Raw genomic sequence first — 21,929 nt, 5'->3', positions numbered from 1 at the left:
GACATGCCGTTTTTTTGTCACGATCAGCATAAACTTTTGTGTCTAAGAATACCAAACTTGAAATTTCTTGGAAACCTACCCTCACCTGGAAAATGGTGCATTTACACCACCAGCTCAACTCAATCAACAGGAATAAAAGTTGGGGCGCCTACGCTAGTAGAAGCCTGGTTGTTCCTGAATCTATTCTGGAAGCCTTGGCTTGGGAATAAGGTAAGGAATTAATCCGCTGGCATATGCTCTACCCCTGGGGACCCAACGCAGTAGAAGCATGATTGCTTCCCGAAGGATTTCAACTCCTAGTGAGACGGAATCGGTATGGAAGTCATCCGCTGGGTTGGTACCTGGTCAGGGCCATCTGGGACGGCGTATTGCACGTCGAACTCCTGACCTCTGGTTTAGCTAGAACGGGACAAACCAGGCATCTTGGATACCTTGCGGTGTTAACGAAGGGATGCTTGGCAAGGGCCCAACCGGGCACCCTGGATATCTCATCATATCCACGAAGGGGTGCCAGGATGATATAGTTAGGACATTGTTAGTGGGTAGACCTAGTCGCAGGCCCTGCTCGGATGAAAATAACCTGCTCGAAAATAATACCAAGATTGGCGATGGCTAAAGTAAGAAGGGGAATCCCTCCTTTTTAGAGGCTCTTTCTTACTTTAGATTCTTTCCTATTTTAGAAACTTTCTTATCTTAGAAAAACAATGCTAGCAAAATTATTATGGTAACAAGAAATAATAACCAAGATTGGCGAGGGCTAAGGTAAGAAAGGGAATCCCTCCTTTTTGCAAGCTCTTTCTTATTTTAGATTCTTTCCTATTTTAAAGACTCTCTTATTTTAAAAGATACCTCTCCTTTGCTCAAACATCTCATAAAACCCAGTGTGGTCTTAAATAAAACAAAATTCTGACGGCGCGATAGCAGTGCAATAACATGCGTCGGCCCATGCCTTTCCCTTGTCTCCCTATACAACCACGCAGGTTAAGACCCTGTCATGGGGGAGTCATTGAAATTCCTCTTCCTTCCCAACGGCACCTGGAGTCCATGTTGGCTTGAGGGACTCATATTGCTCACGTCCACACCTAGGCCCTTCTGCCTAACCCGGTTATTTTTGTTTAAACCCAACCAAGTCTCCTATGGAATAAAAACACTGTCAATAATAATCGTACGTAATTCAAAGCATTTGTGTGTAAATTTTAATTTAGTTGTGCATAATTTATAAAACATAAAAGAATTAGCAATTTTAAGTGTTAACTTACTAATAGCTGTGTACATGCACTGGAATACACAGGTCATGCAATATAAGTGTTCACTACTTAAGTGTTAAAGTCATATTTTATTGTTTATCAGGTTCCATTAGGTGACATCTTGCACTCAGCCCAGAATCTGGTGTCGATGTTGACCAACACCTTAAGTGTTGGACAACAGAAAATGGGGAACTAGTCCAATATCAGTGGACAGTCAGCACAAGAAAGAAGGTCCAAGTCAAAGGGCAGTCAGTGCAGCAGGAAATGGCTAGGTGTGAGATATTTGTGTGTGTGTACACTGGTGGAATATACAGTTTTTACAGTATAAAAAAACATTACATCACATATATGTGTGTGCATGTGAGTGTTCTCAATGTTCTGAACTGGCTTAAAAGTAAAAATGAAATCCTTTTTAGGTCATTTCCTGGATTTTTCAAGAAGGAAGTGAGGGGTAAAAGGCGTTTTGGACCATATAAACGGCCAGAGAAAAGCTTTTTAATAGTTTTTTTCCTTCTTGACCAACAATATGAAAAAAACGCCAAAAGGAGAGACAGAATTACAGCTTACACTTGCAGGACTTGGGAGAAGATCATTAACTATAACCGAAAATATGACTCATTCAGAGGTAAGATTGATAATGTTATTTTTCTTGTTCTTTGTGTTTTTCTTTTATTTTTTGTGTTGGGTGAGTTTCCTTACTCTGTTTACTCTGCCTTTGATAATTAAGCTATCAGAGGTGCTTGTTAAAGCATATCCGAAATTGGCGAAAATCTGTGGAGGATGGTTGCTGCACAAGTGCTCAGGTATGTAGGATTGTTTTGATTTTTTTTTTTTTTAACCTCTTAAAACTTAATTGAATTGAAATCATACATTTTAGAGATATTGGATGGATTTTATCTATTGAAGATTTTTGGTGGATTGTCTATTTATATATTTCGTTATATATTTTGAATCGTAGGTGGAGGTGGGCAGCGGAAATTGACTGTCATCCCTCCTGACCCAGACGGATACAATGGACAGCAGTTGAAAACCGTGAGCAGTAATGGAAAGTGCACAATGTATGTGGTTCCTCTGCAAGGGAATTTGAAAAAATGCCCAAAGCCCAGTGTACACTCTGCAGCCAAATGGTTCCTCTTCAGTGCCTTCCAGTACACATAAAACACTGTAAGATGGAACATGTGGCTCTGTGTTCATCAAGTGATGATGTAAGTATGTGTTTATTTTATTCACCAATGAGCTCTAAAAACAAGGTTAATGAGATTGTTTAATTTCCAGACAATGGGAAAGTCCCCAGAGTCCCCACAAGAAGATAATTCGAGTTCTATTGACCCTTGGAAAGAGGTGTGATTATTTATTTATTTATTTATTGCTTGCTCCAAATATTTGGGACATACTGATCTATTGTTTATATTTCATAAGCTGTGAATTTTTATGTGGAAAACTGTGATTCCAATATAAATGTAATTTATATCTTTTTTCCAAATAAAAAAGTCTGGACAGAGAAGGTGAGAAAGATATTTATTGATCTATTTATGCATTAAATAATATAAATTTTCAGTTTATGGTATATGTATGATTTCTAAACATTGTTTGTGCATTATTTAACTCCGTATTTTAATGTCACATCAGACTGCTGAGTGCCCACTGTGCAAGAAAACATTTGACAGTGATGTTATTGAGATACATGCAGCCAACTGTGGATTACGGTAAATTATAAAATAGAGTTTAGTGTCACTTGTATAATAATAATCATTTCAATTGTTCCTATCCAGCAATTTGAAATATTAAAACCTTTACTTTTTGTTTTTGTCTTATGTGCGGAACTGCAGAATATGATAACTTCAGTGACCCAAAAAATACATTTCAAAGGTAAAAATGGTATATTAAGGAACTGTTTATTTTGCTTTGCTGGCACATTTCATGTTTCATTTCTGTTTATTTCTATTACAAAGTTCTGGGGAGATTTTGAATTGGATCAGCAGGAAAGTTGATCAAAACAACACCTTTCCCATATGCATTTCTCGGAATGACATCTTGAGTAGAGGAATGCAGCAGTGGCAGCGCCAGAAGAAATCTTCACCGAAAGGCAGACTGATGGTTACCTTTTTTGGCGAAGCAGGGGTCGACTCTGGTGCTCTTATCAAAGAGTTCTTAACAGGTACAGCTAATTTAGTTTATTTTAAAATGTTTTATATTTTCAAGCAGACATTTTGTCAGATCAGATTTTAAATCGATTGCATTTGTTGTGGGTCTAGAAATGATTGCAGAGATTGAAACATGGTGTAGATAAAAAAGGGAAAAATCCAGTCTATTGTCTCAACAGCTTGGATCGTAAATACTTCAGGTATGCAGATTTGATCATGCAACACTTTTCACATTGATAAACATTTTTGGTTGATTTTAAGATTTTGTTTTATCCACTGTGGTATTAGAAGTGCAGGAGAAATTATGGCTGTCAGTCTAGCACAAGGAGGACCACCGCCGTTTTTTTTTGCGTAAGTGTTGTTTCCAATATCTTTGCTCTGGAGATTATGACAGTAAACAGCTGACTACCGGTGATGTCACAGATTTGGAATTCTCCCTGTTCATTGAGAAGGTAAAATATTACCTAGATATGCAAGTTTTATATAGTCATTTTTAAGTCTTAAAAGTAAATTTGGGATTACAATAAGACCGTATTCTATTTCTCTGTATTTAGGTTAACTCAACAGATGACATGAGTGAACTTACTGATGAGATTTTAAGCTGTGGATACTGGAAAAGTGTCTGCTGACATGAAAAGCAACATCATCAGGTTACTTTTTATTCTCGGAGTACAAAATGTTTTTATCTGCATTCGTAATCTTATGAAATGTAATATTACAGTTAATAACAGCAAGCATCAAGTTTAGTACACGCTGTATATTTTTTAATGTTTTAAATATTGATGAAACTGTCAAATTGTCTCTAGAACCATTGTTTTACACTCCACCATGAGAGTTGTTCCAATGCTTTATCAGCTGCGAAAAGGCCTGCAGCTCTACGATCTCCAGAAAGTCATGGAAATGCATCCAGACTTATGTCTACCACTGTTTGTCCCAGCGGGAAAAGATGACAGGGTAAACCATTGTGGTGATTTCACAATGAGGTCATTTTATGTGACATGCAAATAGAAATGCTAACACTATCTCTTTTATTTAAGGTGGATGCAGCCTTCATTCTGGAGAATTGCCACACTGTCTTTAGTGACAAAGGTTCTGTGAAATACACCAAAGAAGTAAATGTAATGAACTTTTTCCAGGATTTCCTATAGGAAGTTGAGGATTGTGGTATGTATTATTATGACACAACATACTTTAAGTTCTGTTAATATTGTTTTCATTTCACTGCAAGTTTCCCAACTGTTTTTAAGAAGGTGAAGCTGAACAAATGACTGCTGGTAAAGTTATGCAGTGGATGACAGGCCAGTGGCATAAGCCTATTCTTCCCAGTGACCAGAAGGACTTCAGAAGGACTTCAATGTTTATAAGATTCAATGTTTATTTTAGCGGCGCAAACCGGCACAAATCGAGCACAAACGAATGGCACCTTATTGGAGCGATTTAGACGATAGTGGGCGGAGAGTTACGTAACAGAACCAAACAAGTATTTTTCCCATTATATTTAAGAAGGGCTCGGAGATACCAGGTTAGTTTTAACGGCACAGACCGGCACAAATCGAGCACAAACGAACACCACCGGTTTGGAGAGATTTGGACGGCACGGGGTGGAGAGTGACGTCACAGCTCCAAATTGTTTTTGTTATTTCTAAGAAGGGGAAATATACTTAACGTTCATTTCAACGGCACAAATCGAGCACAAACGAATGACACCAGTTTTGTGTGATTTAGACGAACTGGGGTGGAGAGTGACGTCACAGTTCCCGAAAATATTTTGGTTATATCTCAGGAAGGAAAACAGATACAGTGTTTGTTTTAACGGCACAAATGGGCACAAATCGAGCACAAACGAACTAAGCCGGTTTTGAGCGATTTGGGCGATATGGGGTGGAAAGTGACGTCACACGGTCAAAAATATAATGTTTAATATCTCAAACACTAAACCAGCACAAACGTAGCACAAACAAATGGCATAGTTTTGGTGATTATTTCTTTTTATGGGGTGCCAACTTCACGGAGGTCTGTAAGTGCATGTACTTGCACAATTACATTTCCTACAGCTCACCTGAAAACACTGAATGAATTTTAAAGCATAATGGAAACAGCTATGAAATATGAGGAGTCATTTGATAATGTTTAAATGTATTTGATGGGGAAAGCATGTTGAAACGGCAACTTTCAGCTTCTCGTTGAGTCATTGTTTATTGGCACAAGTAAAACTGTTCCGTTGACAATATTTGTCCAAAGAATGTTTGTGTTAAGCAATACAAAATCATTAACTGTTCTGATTTTCATTTACAAATTACTTCTCATACAATTCATTCATTGTGCTGCTCTGTGTTAGTTGAAATTGTCAAAGTATGTACACAATTTGTAAAATAAATGTTTGCAATCGTTTCACACATGTTTGTGTATTTTAAAGACTTTCAAAATATTGAACCAAAGAGATATAAATATCTCTGCCATAACAGTCAGATGTTGCAAGAGGATTAAAGATGGATTTTACTGTTTCCATCAGAGCAGAAGTGAGTGGGCACTCAATTTCTGGAACATGAACTCCAACATCATCTTCTGTGACGCTGTCAAACGTTTCCCAGTCTGTACCAAACAGTTCCAAATTCTGAAATGAAATAAAAACAAATTACTTCCTGCATCATGCAAAAGCACATTTTAACTAAAGGCATAGAAACATCAATAAAAACAAACCTGGAAATTCTCTTCATCATCTCCAGATGAGTTGTGCATGTGTCCCATTATCCACATCTGGTTAGGGGTGAGCCCATTTTCAGACCGTAACGGATGATTGTCCCAGCCTTCAGAAAAAGTGTGGAGGTCACGCTTCAGATGTGGGAGGAACACATAATGTGCAAAAAAAAAAAGGAAGGGAATCTGACAAGTCCAACATGCCATCTTCCTCAAGGCTGTGAAGTATTTCATAATACAGGTGAGTTACAGCCGAGCCAGACGTCTCGCCACAGGCTTCGATTCTAGAGAATAAAAAAATTATCAATTATAAATTAAACAAAATGTTTGACATCCTAACTTATTACCTCTGATTATGTACGCTTTTCCCAGAAATGAAGCTTCCTCTTCCGATCCCTTTCACACGAAACATGGTTTCTGCAATTGCCACATTTTCCACACCTTCATCACCCCGGACCCTAAAATGAAGGGGCGGAGGGAGAGGTTAAATCTGCTTGACTGCCATAATGTTTAAAATAAATAAATAAATACAAATGAACATGTTTAATACTCATCTGTCCCTCCCGAACCTATAACAGAAGTGAAATGACTCGAGGGCTAAAATTTACTTTTTTCCAAGTAATACTTTTTAATCCAGAAATCTTATACTGATCGATTTTTATATGTTTTTATATAATTTTTCGTGATTTTTATTATATTTAACCATTTATTTGGGATATTTTAAAGAAAATAAGCAGTTTTTGTACATTTAGCCAAAAAAACCAAAAAAAAAACAAAACAAAAAAACACTAAAACACCTGTTTTATCAAAAACCAACAACTAACCATGGAATTAAGTCACTGAGTCTCTGATGCCATCTATTGGGGAAAAAAATAGGAGTGGGTGTAACGTGTGTGTTTATGCGTGTGCTTATATGAGTGTTTTCTGCATTGGGGATATTCTGTAGTCTCAGCCCTTTGTTTAGGTATAAATCTTTACTGGATCATCTCAGATGTTGTATATGAAGAAAAGAAAAAAAAACTTGTAAATTCCATTCATTCCTATGTAGGTCAAAATGACCCACGAGGGACACTTTTATTAATTTTTTATTGCACCCATTTAAACCCTTCTAGCTCTTCAGTTTTGGGTTAAAATGACCCGAGGGACAGATGAGGGTTTTAACTAAATGCAAGGAAGTGAGGAGCAGAAAAACAATTTCCTCCTACCTTGAAGGCCAGCCATGCTGTTGCACAGACCGGAGAAAGAATGATAAGGCAGTGTTTGAACGGTTGTTTGTTGCTGGTTCCAAGTACATGATCGATACCAAAAAAGAATAAATGGAATACATTAAATCAGAGGTTCACAGACCTGTCCTGGAGGTCCCTCTGCCTTGCACATTTTTATTTATGTCTCCCTCATCGAACACACCTGAGTCCACTTATCAGCTCCTTAGTAGAGACTGCAAGAAGTAAATTGGGAGTGTCTGATTGGGGAGACATACAAAATGTGCAGGGCAAGGGGTACTTCATGGAGAGATTTGAGAACCACTGCATTAAATCATTTAATACATTCAAACGATAGACAGAGAGAGAGATAGATAGATTCCACTAGGTTGAAAATAAATGTTTACCTTTCATGAGAACCAATCTATCCCACCGAATATGATGATGTTGTACCTTCAAAGAAAAATCATGTTAAACGTAATATTGCATAACATTACACTATCGTACTTAAAATATACAACAATACCTTATGAGCTTGTGATTTGTGTCAATGTGGGCTAAGGACAATGGATTTTGAACAAAATATGACCTCCTGACGATACACCCCAGCTGTGTCATCCTTTCCAGAATTCCAGGGGCATCCACTCTGTGCATGGATTCTTTTATGCGGTTCCATTGAACTCTATGTCCATCTGCTTGTAGGCAGCCTTTCATCATCCTATATCCAGCATTTGGTAGCTGCCTTTTGATGGCCAAAATGGCATTATCCAATTCATTGTCAGATATGGTGCTATATGTAGTTTTTACAGATAAACACAAGTCACGCATTCGGCGGAAGATTGTTGACTGGCTTACTCCTAAAATGTTCGCAATACAAGAAACACATAAAGACATCTCAATGAGATGTCTCCTCAGAAACAATAAACTTAGGTCGACCTCGTCCACCACCACATTCCCTCGTAAGAATTGGGGCCACTTCTTGGGAAAGAGCTGCATGAATTTTTTGTTGTAGATCCATGAGGGTCTCCAAAATATCATTTGGCACATCAAAGATAGTGGAGGCTGATGACAAAATAAACACTTCTTGATTTATAACATACTGAAAATAGTCCAAGTCCAGCTGATGGCCATCTAAAACTGCATTTATTCTTGACCTGAGGCATTCTAGTAAGTGCGTCATCAGGGGTCCCTGTAAGTCAAATTACTCTGACATTAATATTACTTAGACAAAATCAGTAACACTTTAAAATAATGGTCTTTTGGTAATGAGTGACTATGCAGGAAGTAATAGGTAGTACAACATTAACACTGAGCTTAATACTACTAACTAATATGGAAGCAAGATGAACTAAGCAGTAAGTAATAGCACATTCAGTACAAAGGTAATTCTTTATTTGGTATTCAATAATTACTAATTACTAGAACTACTAGTGATCTGGACCATTATTTTAAAGTGAAAAACACATTAACCCCTCACTAACAAGTGTTACCTTGTCAGTCCACTTGAGTATTAGTAATGTGTTAAGTTGTTTAAATTTTTAATATGTTTTTCACTTTAAAATAATGGTCCAGATCATTAGTCATTTCTGTGGGCTGACAAGGTAATGCTTGGGTCATTTGTGATGGGTTGAAATTGATTTCACATGTAATTTAATATATTTTATATTAGAGATGAGCCGGATACTCGGCTGAAACGAGTACGGATAAAGCACTTCTGCCGAGTACGAGTATTATACGAGTAATACGAGTCAATATCTGTGCTCGGATTGAATGAAAATCATCATTGGGTAGCTGATTGTGTCAGCGTTCTGTGATAGGCTAGTCACAGCGCCCCTCCCCTACACACATACAGATGTATTGTGTTGCTGTGTCTCGCTCTGCTCACTCACAGTCACACACAGAACAGCTCTCTGTCTCTCCCTCAGTCACTCGGGTTCGCGGGTCTTTTCCGTTAACGATTAGGGTTTCTTCAGCTTTTTACTTCGGGTTGTAACGTTAATAATACGTACTTACTAACCAGTAGAGTTCTGGTAAACGTGGGTTCGTTCAGACGTGGTGCTTGCTTGGTAGAATGCGACTCGCATTGCGTCTCTAAATATAACAATTTCTGATCAACCCATATCAATTGCATGCTTAAAATAACATACTGGTTAAAGCCCCACCCGTTTCAAGACAAGCCCCGCTTACTTCTGGGTTACAATCTCAACCTGTAGCCAACTTATTTGAGGGGATATAAAAATCATAAATTAGTTTCTGCAAAGAGCCCATTTGAGGTGCAATCTTCTGAAAAAGGCATTTTATTACCATTTTAAGAAGAAAACAAGACAATAGTTTACTTTTAGACATGTTGTGATTAGTAATTAAGTGGTTCTTTATTAATTTATCATAATTAGCAAGTAGTTCTTAATCAGGATATTTTTATTTGGTAATTATTGAATACCAAATAAAGAATAACCTTTGTCCTAAATGTGCTATTACTTATACTGCTTAGTTCATCTTGCTTCCATATTAGTTAGTAGTATTAAGCTCAGTGTTAATGCAGTACTACCTACTGTATTACTTACTCCATAGTCACTCGTTACCAACAGCCCATTATTTTAAAGTGTTGGCACAAAATTCTCTCTGTTATTAGTGATAACTAACCCTTAAACATGTCCGAATTTGGAAGGAAAAACTTACCTGAGATGATGAGTGAGCGCTTGGCTGCTGATCCGCCATTTCGGTGCCAGTGGTTTAAAAGAGGGCGGGGCGCATGTGCACTTTGTGGAATCGATTCATCTTCCCTCGGATAGTAATGCCTGTGAACGTGATGACGTATTTTTGACAGTTGTTTCGCAGACCGCACTTCGTGTGTGAAAAAGAGGTGTTGTGAAAACAAGCGTTGTGTGTGTAAACTGTCATAGTCGTACATTTTGGAATTGTATTTGAACAAACACACAAAATCTCGTATCTGTAAACTGTCGTGGCCGTAGATTTTGGGATCCAACTCTGCAAAAAACATAATTACGTACAATAGTTTTAAATTAAATTAACAACTAAATTAAAATTTACACACAAATGCTATGAATTACGTACGATTATTATTGACAGTGTTTTTATTCCATAGTCTCCCACCAGAGTAAGTTGGGTGAGAACAGGTGTATTAATATTTGTTTCGGTTTTATAGTCTTCATTTTACTGTATTTTTCTTTCTCCTTGTGTTTTAATAACCATGATTACTCTGCAGAACAGATTTTCGGTTTTAAGAGACCAACGTCCAAATGGAGATGGGGAAAACGTGCAGACATCCACATCACACAGTATGCAGACATCTACAACACATAACAGTAAGGTTACATGGGATAAAGCTCTCACAAAAACATATTTCAAACTTATACAGGCACAACACCACATGGAAACTGTACAAAATTCACTAGACACAGTCACATTCCCAACAGGGATGGTCAGACAGGTTAAAAAACTCACTCAGTTTATCAAGCCATCTTCACCTAATAACACCACAACGGAAAAAATCATACACAACACAACTGACTGGATGTATAACAACATGGTAATTTTATAGAAACATTACACAATAGTGATCAATAGCCTACTGGAACATATTACCAACTTTGAGGATTTGGAGTGGCAAGTGGCAGTGAAGTTGGCCCGTAACAGGTACAAACAAAAACTAATTGACAGTATTTTGACTGCTTGCAAACAAACCATTATAGACAAACAGTTCCAATCTTTGGACATAGTGGGCCCCTCACATGCCACTCCACTCCAAAAGGCCGCTACTCCACAGGCCCAGGTCCACCAAAAACCACCTCAACACAATATGGAACATTCCATATCACCTTCTTCCTGTTCTACATCACCATCACTTTCTACAGTAGAACCACAAAACCAACACAACAATACTAACCTTGACCACATTTCTCATTCTAGAACTGTTACTACGTTTGGGGAGAATGACGGGGACATGGCTGAAACCACTGCTAGGCAGAAGGGGATAAGGATGATGGGGCGACGTGAAGAGAAATCTTCTCCACCTAAAACCCATTCTGAATCCTCCCTCCAATCTAAGCCTTTTGCAGTGGCTAAACCATCCAGAGTGTCCTCCGACACCTCAAACGAAGAGCCTTTGGATAGGGTCCCACTTAGGGACGCTCCATACAGACACATCAACACAAACAGAAAATCATCAGACTGGTTCATTACAATATGCAAACCCATAGTTTTCATAGGGGAATCTAATCTAAGTCACATCCCCACAAGTAAGAACCCAAACATTCAGGTAGATTCAGGCGAATTTTTTACACTTAACCAAAGTCCTACGGAAACTTCCGGCACATTTACACACACAACAGGTTATATTAGTGGCAGGTCTTAACAACAGACACCAACAACCACACAAGACTTCTATTAAACAGTTACAGGGCCTGTGGAGGGTGGCCCGTACAGCTTTTAACAAGGCCACTATTCACACAGCAGCAGTTCACTATTCCAGGTCTTTGCCCGACCAGGAGCAGTTTAATCTGGAGATAATGAATACATTACGTCCCGTGAGAATCCATTGTTTGAAGTGAGCCCACTACTTTTCAAAGTAGAAAGAGATCACATACATTGGACAGCGGACACAGCACAATTGATATTTGATAATTGGACGGATCAACTAGATCCTTAATGTATTTGCAACAGACATATTCTGAAGAAACAACCTCAATTGAAACCTACTTGAAAGAATAAAAGTGCACTAACTGAAAACATGGATTCTCATGGGAAAAAGGTAAGTCACATCAGTTGAAGGTCATTAAGGTTACAAAAGGCATATAATTCAACTTTAAGGTTTCATATTGACGTTTTCGAATATGTCTTAAATTCAGGGGCTCAGACACACTTTCCCAGTTTAAATGTAGATTAAAAACTCATCTCTTTAGTCAGGCGTACACATAACACATCCCATTATATTGTGCACTATTACACTAGACTTGCACATTTTTATGAACAGCAGATATGTTAATCCCTCTGCACTGCTCTTCTTTTTTTTGTCTACCCATGCCGAGACACCCAGACATTATACCAGCTCCGATCGTCTTCCGTGCGATGAAGATTTTGGACCTCCCCTGAGATGAGGCCGAGTCTGTGAGAATCCTGAGACATCTACAGATCTACCAGCTCTAGCTGGACTCTGTGATACTAAGAGGAGATCTGAACTCGATGTGATCCTTACACCAATACAACACTTGCCTGACTGTATATTTGTAATCACACCATCTAGTGTCACCCATATGAGGATGGGTTCCCCTTTGAGTCTGGTTCCTCTCAAGGTTTCTTCCTTTACCAATCTAAGGGAGTTTTTCCTTGCCACTGTTGCCTGAGTCACCTCAGACTTGCTCATTGGGGATAAATACATATACATACATACACACTGTGAACTATATATATTTTGAATTTTTATTATATTAATTCCTTATTTTACTCCTTATGTTTATCTTCTGTCCTATGTTTATGTTCTGTAAAGCTGCTTTGAGACAATGTCCATTGTAAAAAGCGCTATACAAATAAACTTGAATTGAAAACTTGAATTGAAATTCATAAGGTACAGGTCTCCAGGATCCCGCTTCTTTCAACCACCATTTTCTCTCATCAGTATTATGGTCATTATTATTATTATTACTATTATTATCATAATAAAAAGATGAATAATAGAGTTATGGAGGCTTATTTTTTCTTTCTTTCTTTATTTTTGTGTGGGTTTGCAGTGATTCCTGTAGCACTTATTATTTTGATTGATTTTTTAATTTTTTTATGGCACTTACTTCTCAGCACTTAAGAACTCCATCTCTTTATTATTTTTTATAATCTCTATCTGGTCATCCATAATCATAACCTTTGCCCTTACCCCCACCCTATCCCCCTACCTCAACTCCTACCCTAACCTAACACCTAACCCAACACCTAACCTTAACCTAACACCTAACCCAACACCTAACCTTAACCCAAAACCTAACCGTAACCTTTGCCCTTTCCCCTACCCTATTTTCCTACCTCAATCCTTACCCTAACCTTAACCTAATACCTAACCTAACACCTAACCCCAAACTTCCTACTTTTTTCTTGACCCCTATACCTTTTCCTGTTCCTAAACCTAACCTTTACCTTTCTTGTCTTTCTTCCCCCTCCTCTTTCCTCCGCCTTACTACCCTCTCCCCTGTAAATAATTCCTAATTTCTTTTCAATACTTACCTACAATAGGTTCCTCTTTCAATACTTACCGGCATCCAGTTAGACAATACAGTTCATTCCATTCACAGGGGGCTCCTGGAGACCTGTAATGAAAATAAATAAATTAGTAAAACATAGTTGGATCTATATAAACATTTAAAATAGGGAGGAAAGAGTCTCTTGGACGTGCCCGTGCCCAAAGATCCAACTGGACACCTTTTTGAAAAATATCTTTGCTAAAACCTAACCCTAACCCCAACCCTAACCTGAACCACATGTCAGTTGCAACCCCGGCCAAAACCCCTGATGGTAAGCAAGGATAGACTTTAAAAAATATATATATATATAGGTAAGTAAAAGGTAAGTAAAAATAAAATAAAAACAAAAAATTAATAAAAATAAAAAATGTCCTTTTCGGGAAAAGGTAAGTAACAGGTAAGTAAAACAACAGGATAAAAATAAAGGGTATGTATGTATGGTTTCAAGCAAAAGGTAAGTAAAGACGCAAAAAAAAAATGTGAAAAAAAAATAAATTAATATTATAAAATAACAATTAAAACAAATAACATTTTTATGGAAAAGGTAAGTAAAGGGTATGTATTGTTTCAACTAAAAGGAAAGGAAAAATAAAAGGTGTGTAATTGTCTAAAAAGTAAGTAAACTTTTTGAAAAACTGTAAAAGGTAAGCAATAATAAATAAATGACAACATTTCTATCACGGTAAGTACATAAATCTCATTAATATTCATGAATTTCGGAAAAAAGGGGAGTAGCCACTCCCACAGAAGCAAAGAGGATCTTGGTTCCTCTTCCTATGACCTGTTTGAACGCAAATATCTCGGGAACCGTTCGAGCTATTGACATGCTGTTTTTTTGTCACGATCAGCATAAACTTTTGTGTCTAAAAATACCAAAATTGAAATTTCTTGGTAACCTACCCTAACCTGGAAAACGGTGCATTTACACCACCAGCCCAACTCAATCACCAGGAATCCAAGTTGGGGCGCCTATACTAGTAGAAGCCTGATTGTTCTTGAATCTATTCTGGAAGCCTTGGCTTGGGAATAAGGTAAGGAATTAATCCGCTGGCGTATGCTCTACCCCTGGGGACCCAACCCAGTAGAAGCTTGATGGCTTCCCCGAAGGATTCCAACTCCTAGTGAGACAGAATCGGTGGGAAGTCATCCGCTGGGTTGGTACCAGGCCAGGGCCATCCGGGACGGCGTATTGCACGTTGAACTCTGGACCTCTGGTTTAGCTAGAACGGGACAAACCAGGCATCTTGGATACCTTGCGGTGTTAACGAAGGGATGCTTGGCTAGGGCCCAACCAGGCACCCTGGATATCTCATCATATCCACGAAGGGGTGCCAGGGTGATATAGTTAGGACATTGTTAGTTGGTAGACCTAGTCGCAGACCCTGCTTGGATGTCTCGGGAAACCTTGCGGTGTTAACAAGGGACATTCTGGGCAGGGTAAGGTAAGTGGCCAGCCTCCCTGGGTCCACTAGGACAGCACACAGGGCGGTGGTATGGGGCCAAGTCTTCTCTGGTGGCTAGCACCAACACACAACAGTCCATCATGCACCACACTGCACTCACACCATGTTAGCTTCCTATATTTTCTTATTACGTTTTTAAAAAATGTCAGCCGAAAAAATTGCTCAAGTTATGTTTACAATTATCGTGGTAACAAAAAATAATAACCAAAATTGGCGAAGGCTAAGGTAAGAAAGGGAATCCCTCCTTTTTGGAAGCTCTTTCTTATTTTAGATTCTTTCCTATTTTAGAAATTTTCTTATGTTAGAAAAACGAAAAAACTGCTCAAGTAATGTTTACAATGATACTAGCAAAATTATAATGGTAACAAAAAATAATAACCCCCGAGGCACGGGGAGAACATGCAAACTCCACACACACAAGGCGGAGGCGGGAATCGAACCCCGAGGTGTGAGGCGAACGTGCTAACCACTAAGCCACCGTGCCCCCATAGATAAATATATAAAATAAAATAAATAAATAGGATAGTTAAAATAGGTTAATAGGTAAATAGCTTAAATAACTCATTCAATACAGATTAGTTATTTAGCTTTAGCTTTAGAAATAGTTACTTCCTGATTGGACTTGGGACACCGAGGCTTGATCGACCTGCGGCTGGCCGCCTCAGAGGAGGGTGTCTAGTGACTAAAGGCCGAAACACCCGATGAATCTGAGGTACACTACTGATGATGTGTCCTGAAATTTAGTGAAGTACTCCTAAACGCTTAAAATAGACCAGCAGTCTTAAACGCCCATATCGCCATATTTAACCATATTAAAAGTTCCATATCGCGAACACAAAAGGAGATAGCTTGCGGTTTAAACTCTAATTAGCCACCGAGTTTAAATCGCAGCAGCAGCAAAGCAGAGGAAGCAGCCCCACAAAAGAAGATAGCTTGCGGTTTAAATGCCAAATAGCCACCGAGTTTAAATCGCAGTTGCAGCAATGCAACGAGGAAACAGCCAAGCAGACAGACTGAAAATGCCTTTAAATAGGGCACCCTGTTTGAAAGGGACCAATAGCGCGCTTAGGAATCAGATCAGCTGATGGGCAGGGTTAGAAAATTGATATCAGCTGATAGCCGAGCTTGACTATGTGGCCTGACACCTTCAATGCCACGAGGCTGCCGCCGCACCTCGTTGAAGGCAACCTGGGCTTTTGCGGTTTTTACCGTATGGTCGGGAAAGATAGAGATGTTCAGGCCCTTAAACTGAATTCGCTGGCGCGCCGTAAGACATCAAGACACTCGCTATGATAGTGAAATTTGGCTACAATGGCTCGTGGTCGTTCACCAGGCTTTGGTACAGGCTGTAGAGTGCGATGTGACCTGTCCAAAACCGGCTCCTTTTCCAGACTCAGTGCCTCCTGAACAGTGCGGCAACACTCGCGACAGTGGAGCTATTGGGACCCTCTGGAACACTGATTATCCGGACATTATCGCGCCGTGACCTAGCTTCCAGATCTTCGCATTTGGTCTCTATTTTTTTAAATTCAGCAGTAAGACGTTGCATGTCACGTTGCAAACGAGGGATTAAGAGCAAAAACAAAAGTGAAAAGCTCGAAATAATAACATTATAACAATAATCCACCGGAGCCTCCTAACCCCACATCCTACTCCATGACAAGCTAGACAGCGCCCCAATACTTTGTTCTTTACATAGTTGAATGTGCTGACAACAAAATCACAAAAAAATTGTCAATGAAAATCAAATTTATTAACCCATGGAGGTCTGGATTTGGAGTCACAAGGGGTCTAAGGATCTCACCTCTGTACCTAATGGCAGTCAGGCTACCTCATATCACCAGACACATGCACATTTGTGGCCTGCTGGAGGTAATTTTGCAGGGCTCTGGCAGTTCTCCTCCTGTTCCTCCTTGCACACAGGCGGAGGTAGCGGTCCTGCTGCTGGGTTGTTGCCCTCCTACGGCCTCCTCCACGTCTCCTGATGTACTGGCCTTGTACTGGAAAAGGGAGGGGCCTTGTGTGTGTGTGATAGTGAAGATTGATAGTGTGCTTCAGAAAGAAATTTAAATATACCTTTCCAAAATGGCTGGATTTTGGAGCATGACCATAAAGAATGGAAAAAAGTGCCATCTACTGTTTTACATTTGTTGCAGAGTGAAGATATTGCAGAATATATTTTATATATTTAAGTTTTGATTTTGAATAATGGAGCCTATGAATTACCTTGAATTGAATCAGATTATGTCTAGCATTCACAGGGCATGGTGTTGCTTTAACTGGTCAAAGGAGCTAAATTTGCCTTCATTGTATAGGTCTTTAATTGTGGTTATGCCTATTTGTTTCCATTAAAAAAAGAACTTTGAGTGTCACCCAAATGAGGATGAGGTTCCCTTCTGAGCCTGGTTCCTCTCAAGGTTTCTCCCTCATATTATTTTAGGGAGTTTTTCCTTGCTGCTGTCGCCTCCGGCTTGCTCATTAGGGATAGGGATAGATATGTAGTATCATAAATTTTAAGTTAATCGTTTTTAAATTAATTTTAAAACTTCGATTGTATATATTCATGTATTTATTTTTATTCTTACTTTTTCTTTTTCTCATTATTATTATTATTATTATTATTATTATTATTATTATTATTATTACATATGTATTACCTTTTCTCTCTCCCTTCTGTTTCCATACTTCTGTAAATCTGCTTTGAGGCAATGGGAAAATGCAATATTAATAACAATAATAACAACAATAATAATAACGTGATGTAAGGTTTTAATCAGTCTATTAAGTCCCTGATTTGCTCTGTCTGATTAATTTCATAATTTGAAACGTCAATGCGCTTTCTGTTAGTACTTTTGATCAGTCTGCGTTTACCAGCGGATTATCACATGCACTATAACAAACAGATTAAACACTAATCAAACAACTAGACAGATTACAGTGAATGCAATTTCCGCAGTTTCAGACGGCTCAGTCTGAAATGGGATGCTCCGAGTTGGAAACATCCGACTTTCCAGTTGTCGTGAACGCAGCATATGAGCGGAGAAACGGTTTACTCGACCTTTAAACCCTTGCTGAAATCCGATTGGCTGAAAGCTACAACGCCCTTTGTGGATCTATCTATAAACACCATTAATACTCAAGGCTCTAAATGTAAAGTGTATCCCGAGATATATCAGAAACTGTTATTAACGCTTATAGTGATTATAAACTCCGCTGTAAATTAGGTTTGAATGAGCAGTGGCGCTGCATTTCAGTGTTGAGCTGTTTTTCGTTTTGTTACACATTCAGTAAGCGACATTTCTGACTAAGTCCCTGTGTGTAAACACGCTTTAAGTCAACAGTTAAATGGCGGCAGAGGTGGAAGCGTTAAAGTGCGCAGCTCAGCCCGACGGTAAGTGTTTACACACACACACACACACGTTTACATCATGTTAAAACCCTACTGAGTTTATCCAGCACCGCTTAATGCCACTTCTCTACGCCGCCATGTGCTCTGAATTTATGAAGTTAACACGGGCTAATGTTGGCTAATACTAACGTTATTTTCGCTGGGCTATATGACAAAAAGTACGATGTGAGCGATTTAGATGTAAAATAATTACGGATAAATATATGCGAAATGACACGAGTAAGTATGTTTCTTTAGTCGCCTTCTGCTAAACAAGGCAGCTGAAGTGCACTGCGCATGCGCACTTGTGTGTATCGTAATGTAAGGCATGTGCAGCTTTTTTAAATTCACATAGAAAATACATTAAGTAAAGAACGATAACATTAAAAATACTAAAATAGGCAGCTCACAATGGTTAAAAGAAAAATACAACGTTTCTCCAGGACCATGGAGCTACAAAAAAGGACATGAAGCTACATAAACAAAACAACAGAGCTAAGGACTTAAGTCCTAGCCACATAAAGTGCAGCCTAGTTCAACAGTGTGAGACAAGGACAGTGCAAACAGACAATACAAAGCACTACAAGACAAAGCACACAAAATATGGTGCAGACCAGTGTGCATACTTTATCATAAAGTACATTGTGCAATAATTGTAAACATATACAAACCTATGTATTAGCAGCAGTTAAATGAGATATTGAAATGTGGTGTGCATTACATGTGTATTGTAATCATGTATTACAATCAAGTTCTTTGTAAATATTTGGATTTGTTAGTTCATCTAGTGCTTCAAAATTAATTTTCATTTTTATACAAAGTGCTTTTCTAATCATTTACATACATGCTAAAACGACATTCATGAAAAATAAAGATTTATAATTAAAATTACTGTTTATGAATTGAAATTCCACAAATAGAACATAGTAATTTTACCACATCAAACCCAAAGAATATGTATTTTTCTTAATCATTAAAAAAGAGGCAACATAGTTTCTTCAATATTAGTACATAACTAACATGTATCAATCATACATCACCAAAACATTTTCCTTTTAGCTAAATAAAGTGTCTATCATTTTGTTCATAATGAGATTTATTACAAAACCATTTTAAATTCTTAGTGTTCCAAATGAATTTGAAGCAAGGGCTTAACAGTATACCTTAAGGGTATTATGTTTTTGTTCCTTTAAATGAATTCTGTTATCCATAATATCAAATTTAAAGCCTGATTTTAAGGAATCCTTTCATGCAACATTCTCACATGCCCTGATGGTATTGCATCACATACACTGCTAAATTCTCTTGAGGAGAATTTGAAAATGTTTTTCAGAAATTCTGAACAAGTAATTTTGAATAACTAAACAATTGATCTCGCTAACTATTAAATAAAAATATAATTTTTTACATAAAAACATAAATATCAAAAATTGGATTTGTCTGACGTTATTCCATATTATCTGTTTGTGTGCAGAACATTTATGTTTGTATATTAGAAGCCAATAGAAAAGAGCCTGTCTTTAGAAATGAGATACCTGAAGTGGAAGTTTATTTGTGTCACAGTTGCACTTGAGAAGAAAGTCTGTACCACCTACTTTACTAAATAGAATATTTAGGATTAAATACCATAGTTGAGTTTTATTTTGAAATGTTTTATCCAAGATATTTTAGAAATAATATTTGAGGAGAGGAAATCGGACAAATTTAGGCCTCAATTAGAGTAAGGATTCCATAAGATTAATTTTTAAAATAATGTGGTTTATTTTTTATAGATAAATTTAAGAAGTTTGAATTTGAATGCCTTTGTCATTGTATTTTCCTGCATACAATGAAATTAGGAGTGCTGCTCCTGATTATGTCTGTTTTTCTTACACCAACCACAGACAATAAAGTTGACTATAAGACTGTACAGTACACTTTTACACATAAATACACCAAGTGATATTCACATTAAGCAGTCTGAATAAAGTGACCATTGATAGTAATAAATCAGAATCAGCTTTATTGCCAGGCATATTTTCACATGCAAGGAATTTGTTTTAGTGACAGAAGCTCCACAGTGTAACAGAATGACATACAGTCTAGACAAAATTGTATGTACACATTTACAGTGTGAAAGTGACTATTTAGTAAAGTGACCATATATAATATTGCATGTTGGCCTTTCCATTGATATACAAAGTATGTTTATACTAGGGATGTACCAATCCGATATTTTGGATCACATATCTGCAGTCAACCAAGAGTGAGATTTAGAGTATTGTAGAATATATCAAACAGTACTAGACACTTATGTTAGAATGTGAGATAGAGAGATACTTACAAACTGCTATGGAGAACCTTCAATTTAAATGGGTAAGCCCTGCCCACAATTCACACCTTAAGGGAGACTGAAACTACTCCTGATTAATCAGCTGAGCGAACAACAAAGACCAACACTAAGATCAACAATGGTATAGAATATAACAAAATTCAAATCACACTACTCTAGAACAAAGTTAGTTAAGCAAATAGTATACAAAAGTCAGGAACTTTACCAGAAGACAATATATTCAAATGAAGAGCGTTAAAGCACATTTAATTTCTATACACTATATAAACTGACTTATTGCACTGCTTTACATATGTATTTAACAGCACAAACCTGATGGTCCACTGCTAGTGGACTCGCATGGCTCCTCTGTAGGTGTATCACTCTCAGCCTCAGTCTCTCCATCTGTCTCATATTCCTCCTCTACTATTCCTTCACTCTCAGTCTCTCCAGTGGACAACTCTTCCTGCTCTCTCTCTGCAGGCTCTCTGCTTTCTCTTGCTCTCTCCACACCTGAACCATCTGGCTCTGTCTCACTGTCTACCTTATCTTTTTTTTTTTGGAAGAACGACATGATGTCCTTCTTTCTCTTCGTTTTGGTGTGAACTATAGAGCAAAAGCAATGGGGACCAAGAAGCTTATGAATTAATTTACTGAAAATGACTGACTTGCTAGGTAACTAACTCAGAACCATGAGTTTGTTGATCATATATTTTATCCCTTTTCAAACTGCCACAAACTAACAAATTAGCTGGTCTACCGTTAGGCATTTACATATGCATTACTTCTGTAATGCATTTAATACAAATACAACATATTAACAACTTTACTCACCTCTATATTTCCTTCTTTGCTTGAAGTCTTCAACTATAATATTCGCACAAAACTTCCAACTTCTGAGTAGAAAAAACCTGCAGATGCATGTTCAATACTGTTGTGTTCTGCTTTAAGCAGTCCCTCTAGAAAAGCTTGTTGTCACAGGGGCACTGCTCCCCCCACCCCACAGAACCGCTAGTGTAGGACTGTTAAATATAAGATCTCTTGCATCTAAAGCTCTTAAGGCTAATGAAATGATTACTGATCAGAAGTTTATTGTTCTGTGTTTAACAGAAACATGGGTCAAACCAAACAAGTTTGTCACATTAAACAAAGCTTGTCTGCCTGGTTATAGTTATTTTATCTGATTTTATCTCTGCTTTAACTTCCCATTACTCCTTTGATTTTCTTGC

At 37.9% G+C, this 21,929-nt stretch overlaps 1 protein-coding gene and 1 long non-coding RNA gene across 5 annotated transcripts in view; one reads left to right on the top strand and one right to left on the bottom strand.

Moving 5' to 3' along the window:
• Nucleotides 1-5,561: 5,561 nt before the first annotated feature.
• LOC132847753 (uncharacterized) lies at nucleotides 5,562-17,544 on the bottom strand. 2 transcript variants are annotated; one of them, XR_009648662.1, is made up of 10 exons: nucleotides 16,806-17,544; nucleotides 13,551-13,604; nucleotides 10,366-10,601; nucleotides 9,970-10,278; nucleotides 7,817-8,479; nucleotides 7,698-7,743; nucleotides 7,294-7,366; nucleotides 6,436-6,546; nucleotides 6,092-6,372; nucleotides 5,562-6,005 (listed from the first exon to the last, which is right to left on the bottom strand). It is a non-coding gene; the product is annotated as an uncharacterized LOC132847753 (long non-coding RNA). The 2 variants fall into 2 exon arrangements; XR_009648663.1 differs by lacking the exons at nucleotides 10,366-10,601; nucleotides 13,551-13,604; nucleotides 16,806-17,544 and having other exon boundaries at nucleotides 9,970-10,311.
• A 556-nt stretch (nucleotides 17,545-18,100) lies between these two features.
• Nucleotides 18,101-21,929, top strand: part of pdcd4a (programmed cell death 4a) — a 49,983-nt gene continuing 46,154 nt past the window's right edge. For 2 of the 3 annotated variants that reach the window (XR_009648661.1, XM_060873292.1), the window contains exon 1: nucleotides 18,101-18,392. Coding sequence is in view for 2 of the 3 variants with exons in the window: in XM_060873292.1 (XP_060729275.1) it covers nucleotides 18,347-18,392 (46 nt within the window). In the remaining variant the exon portion in view is untranslated. The remainder of the gene's footprint in view (nucleotides 18,393-21,929) is intronic. The other variant, XM_060873293.1, reaches the window with a different exon arrangement.

Source organism: Tachysurus vachellii, chromosome 6 (assembly GCF_030014155.1).
Source record: "Tachysurus vachellii isolate PV-2020 chromosome 6, HZAU_Pvac_v1, whole genome shotgun sequence".
NCBI classification, from domain to species: Eukaryota; Metazoa; Chordata; class Actinopteri; order Siluriformes; family Bagridae; genus Tachysurus; species Tachysurus vachellii.
The sequence above is the reverse complement of the archived record's forward strand: the minus strand, read 5'-3'. Positions and strand labels throughout refer to the sequence as shown.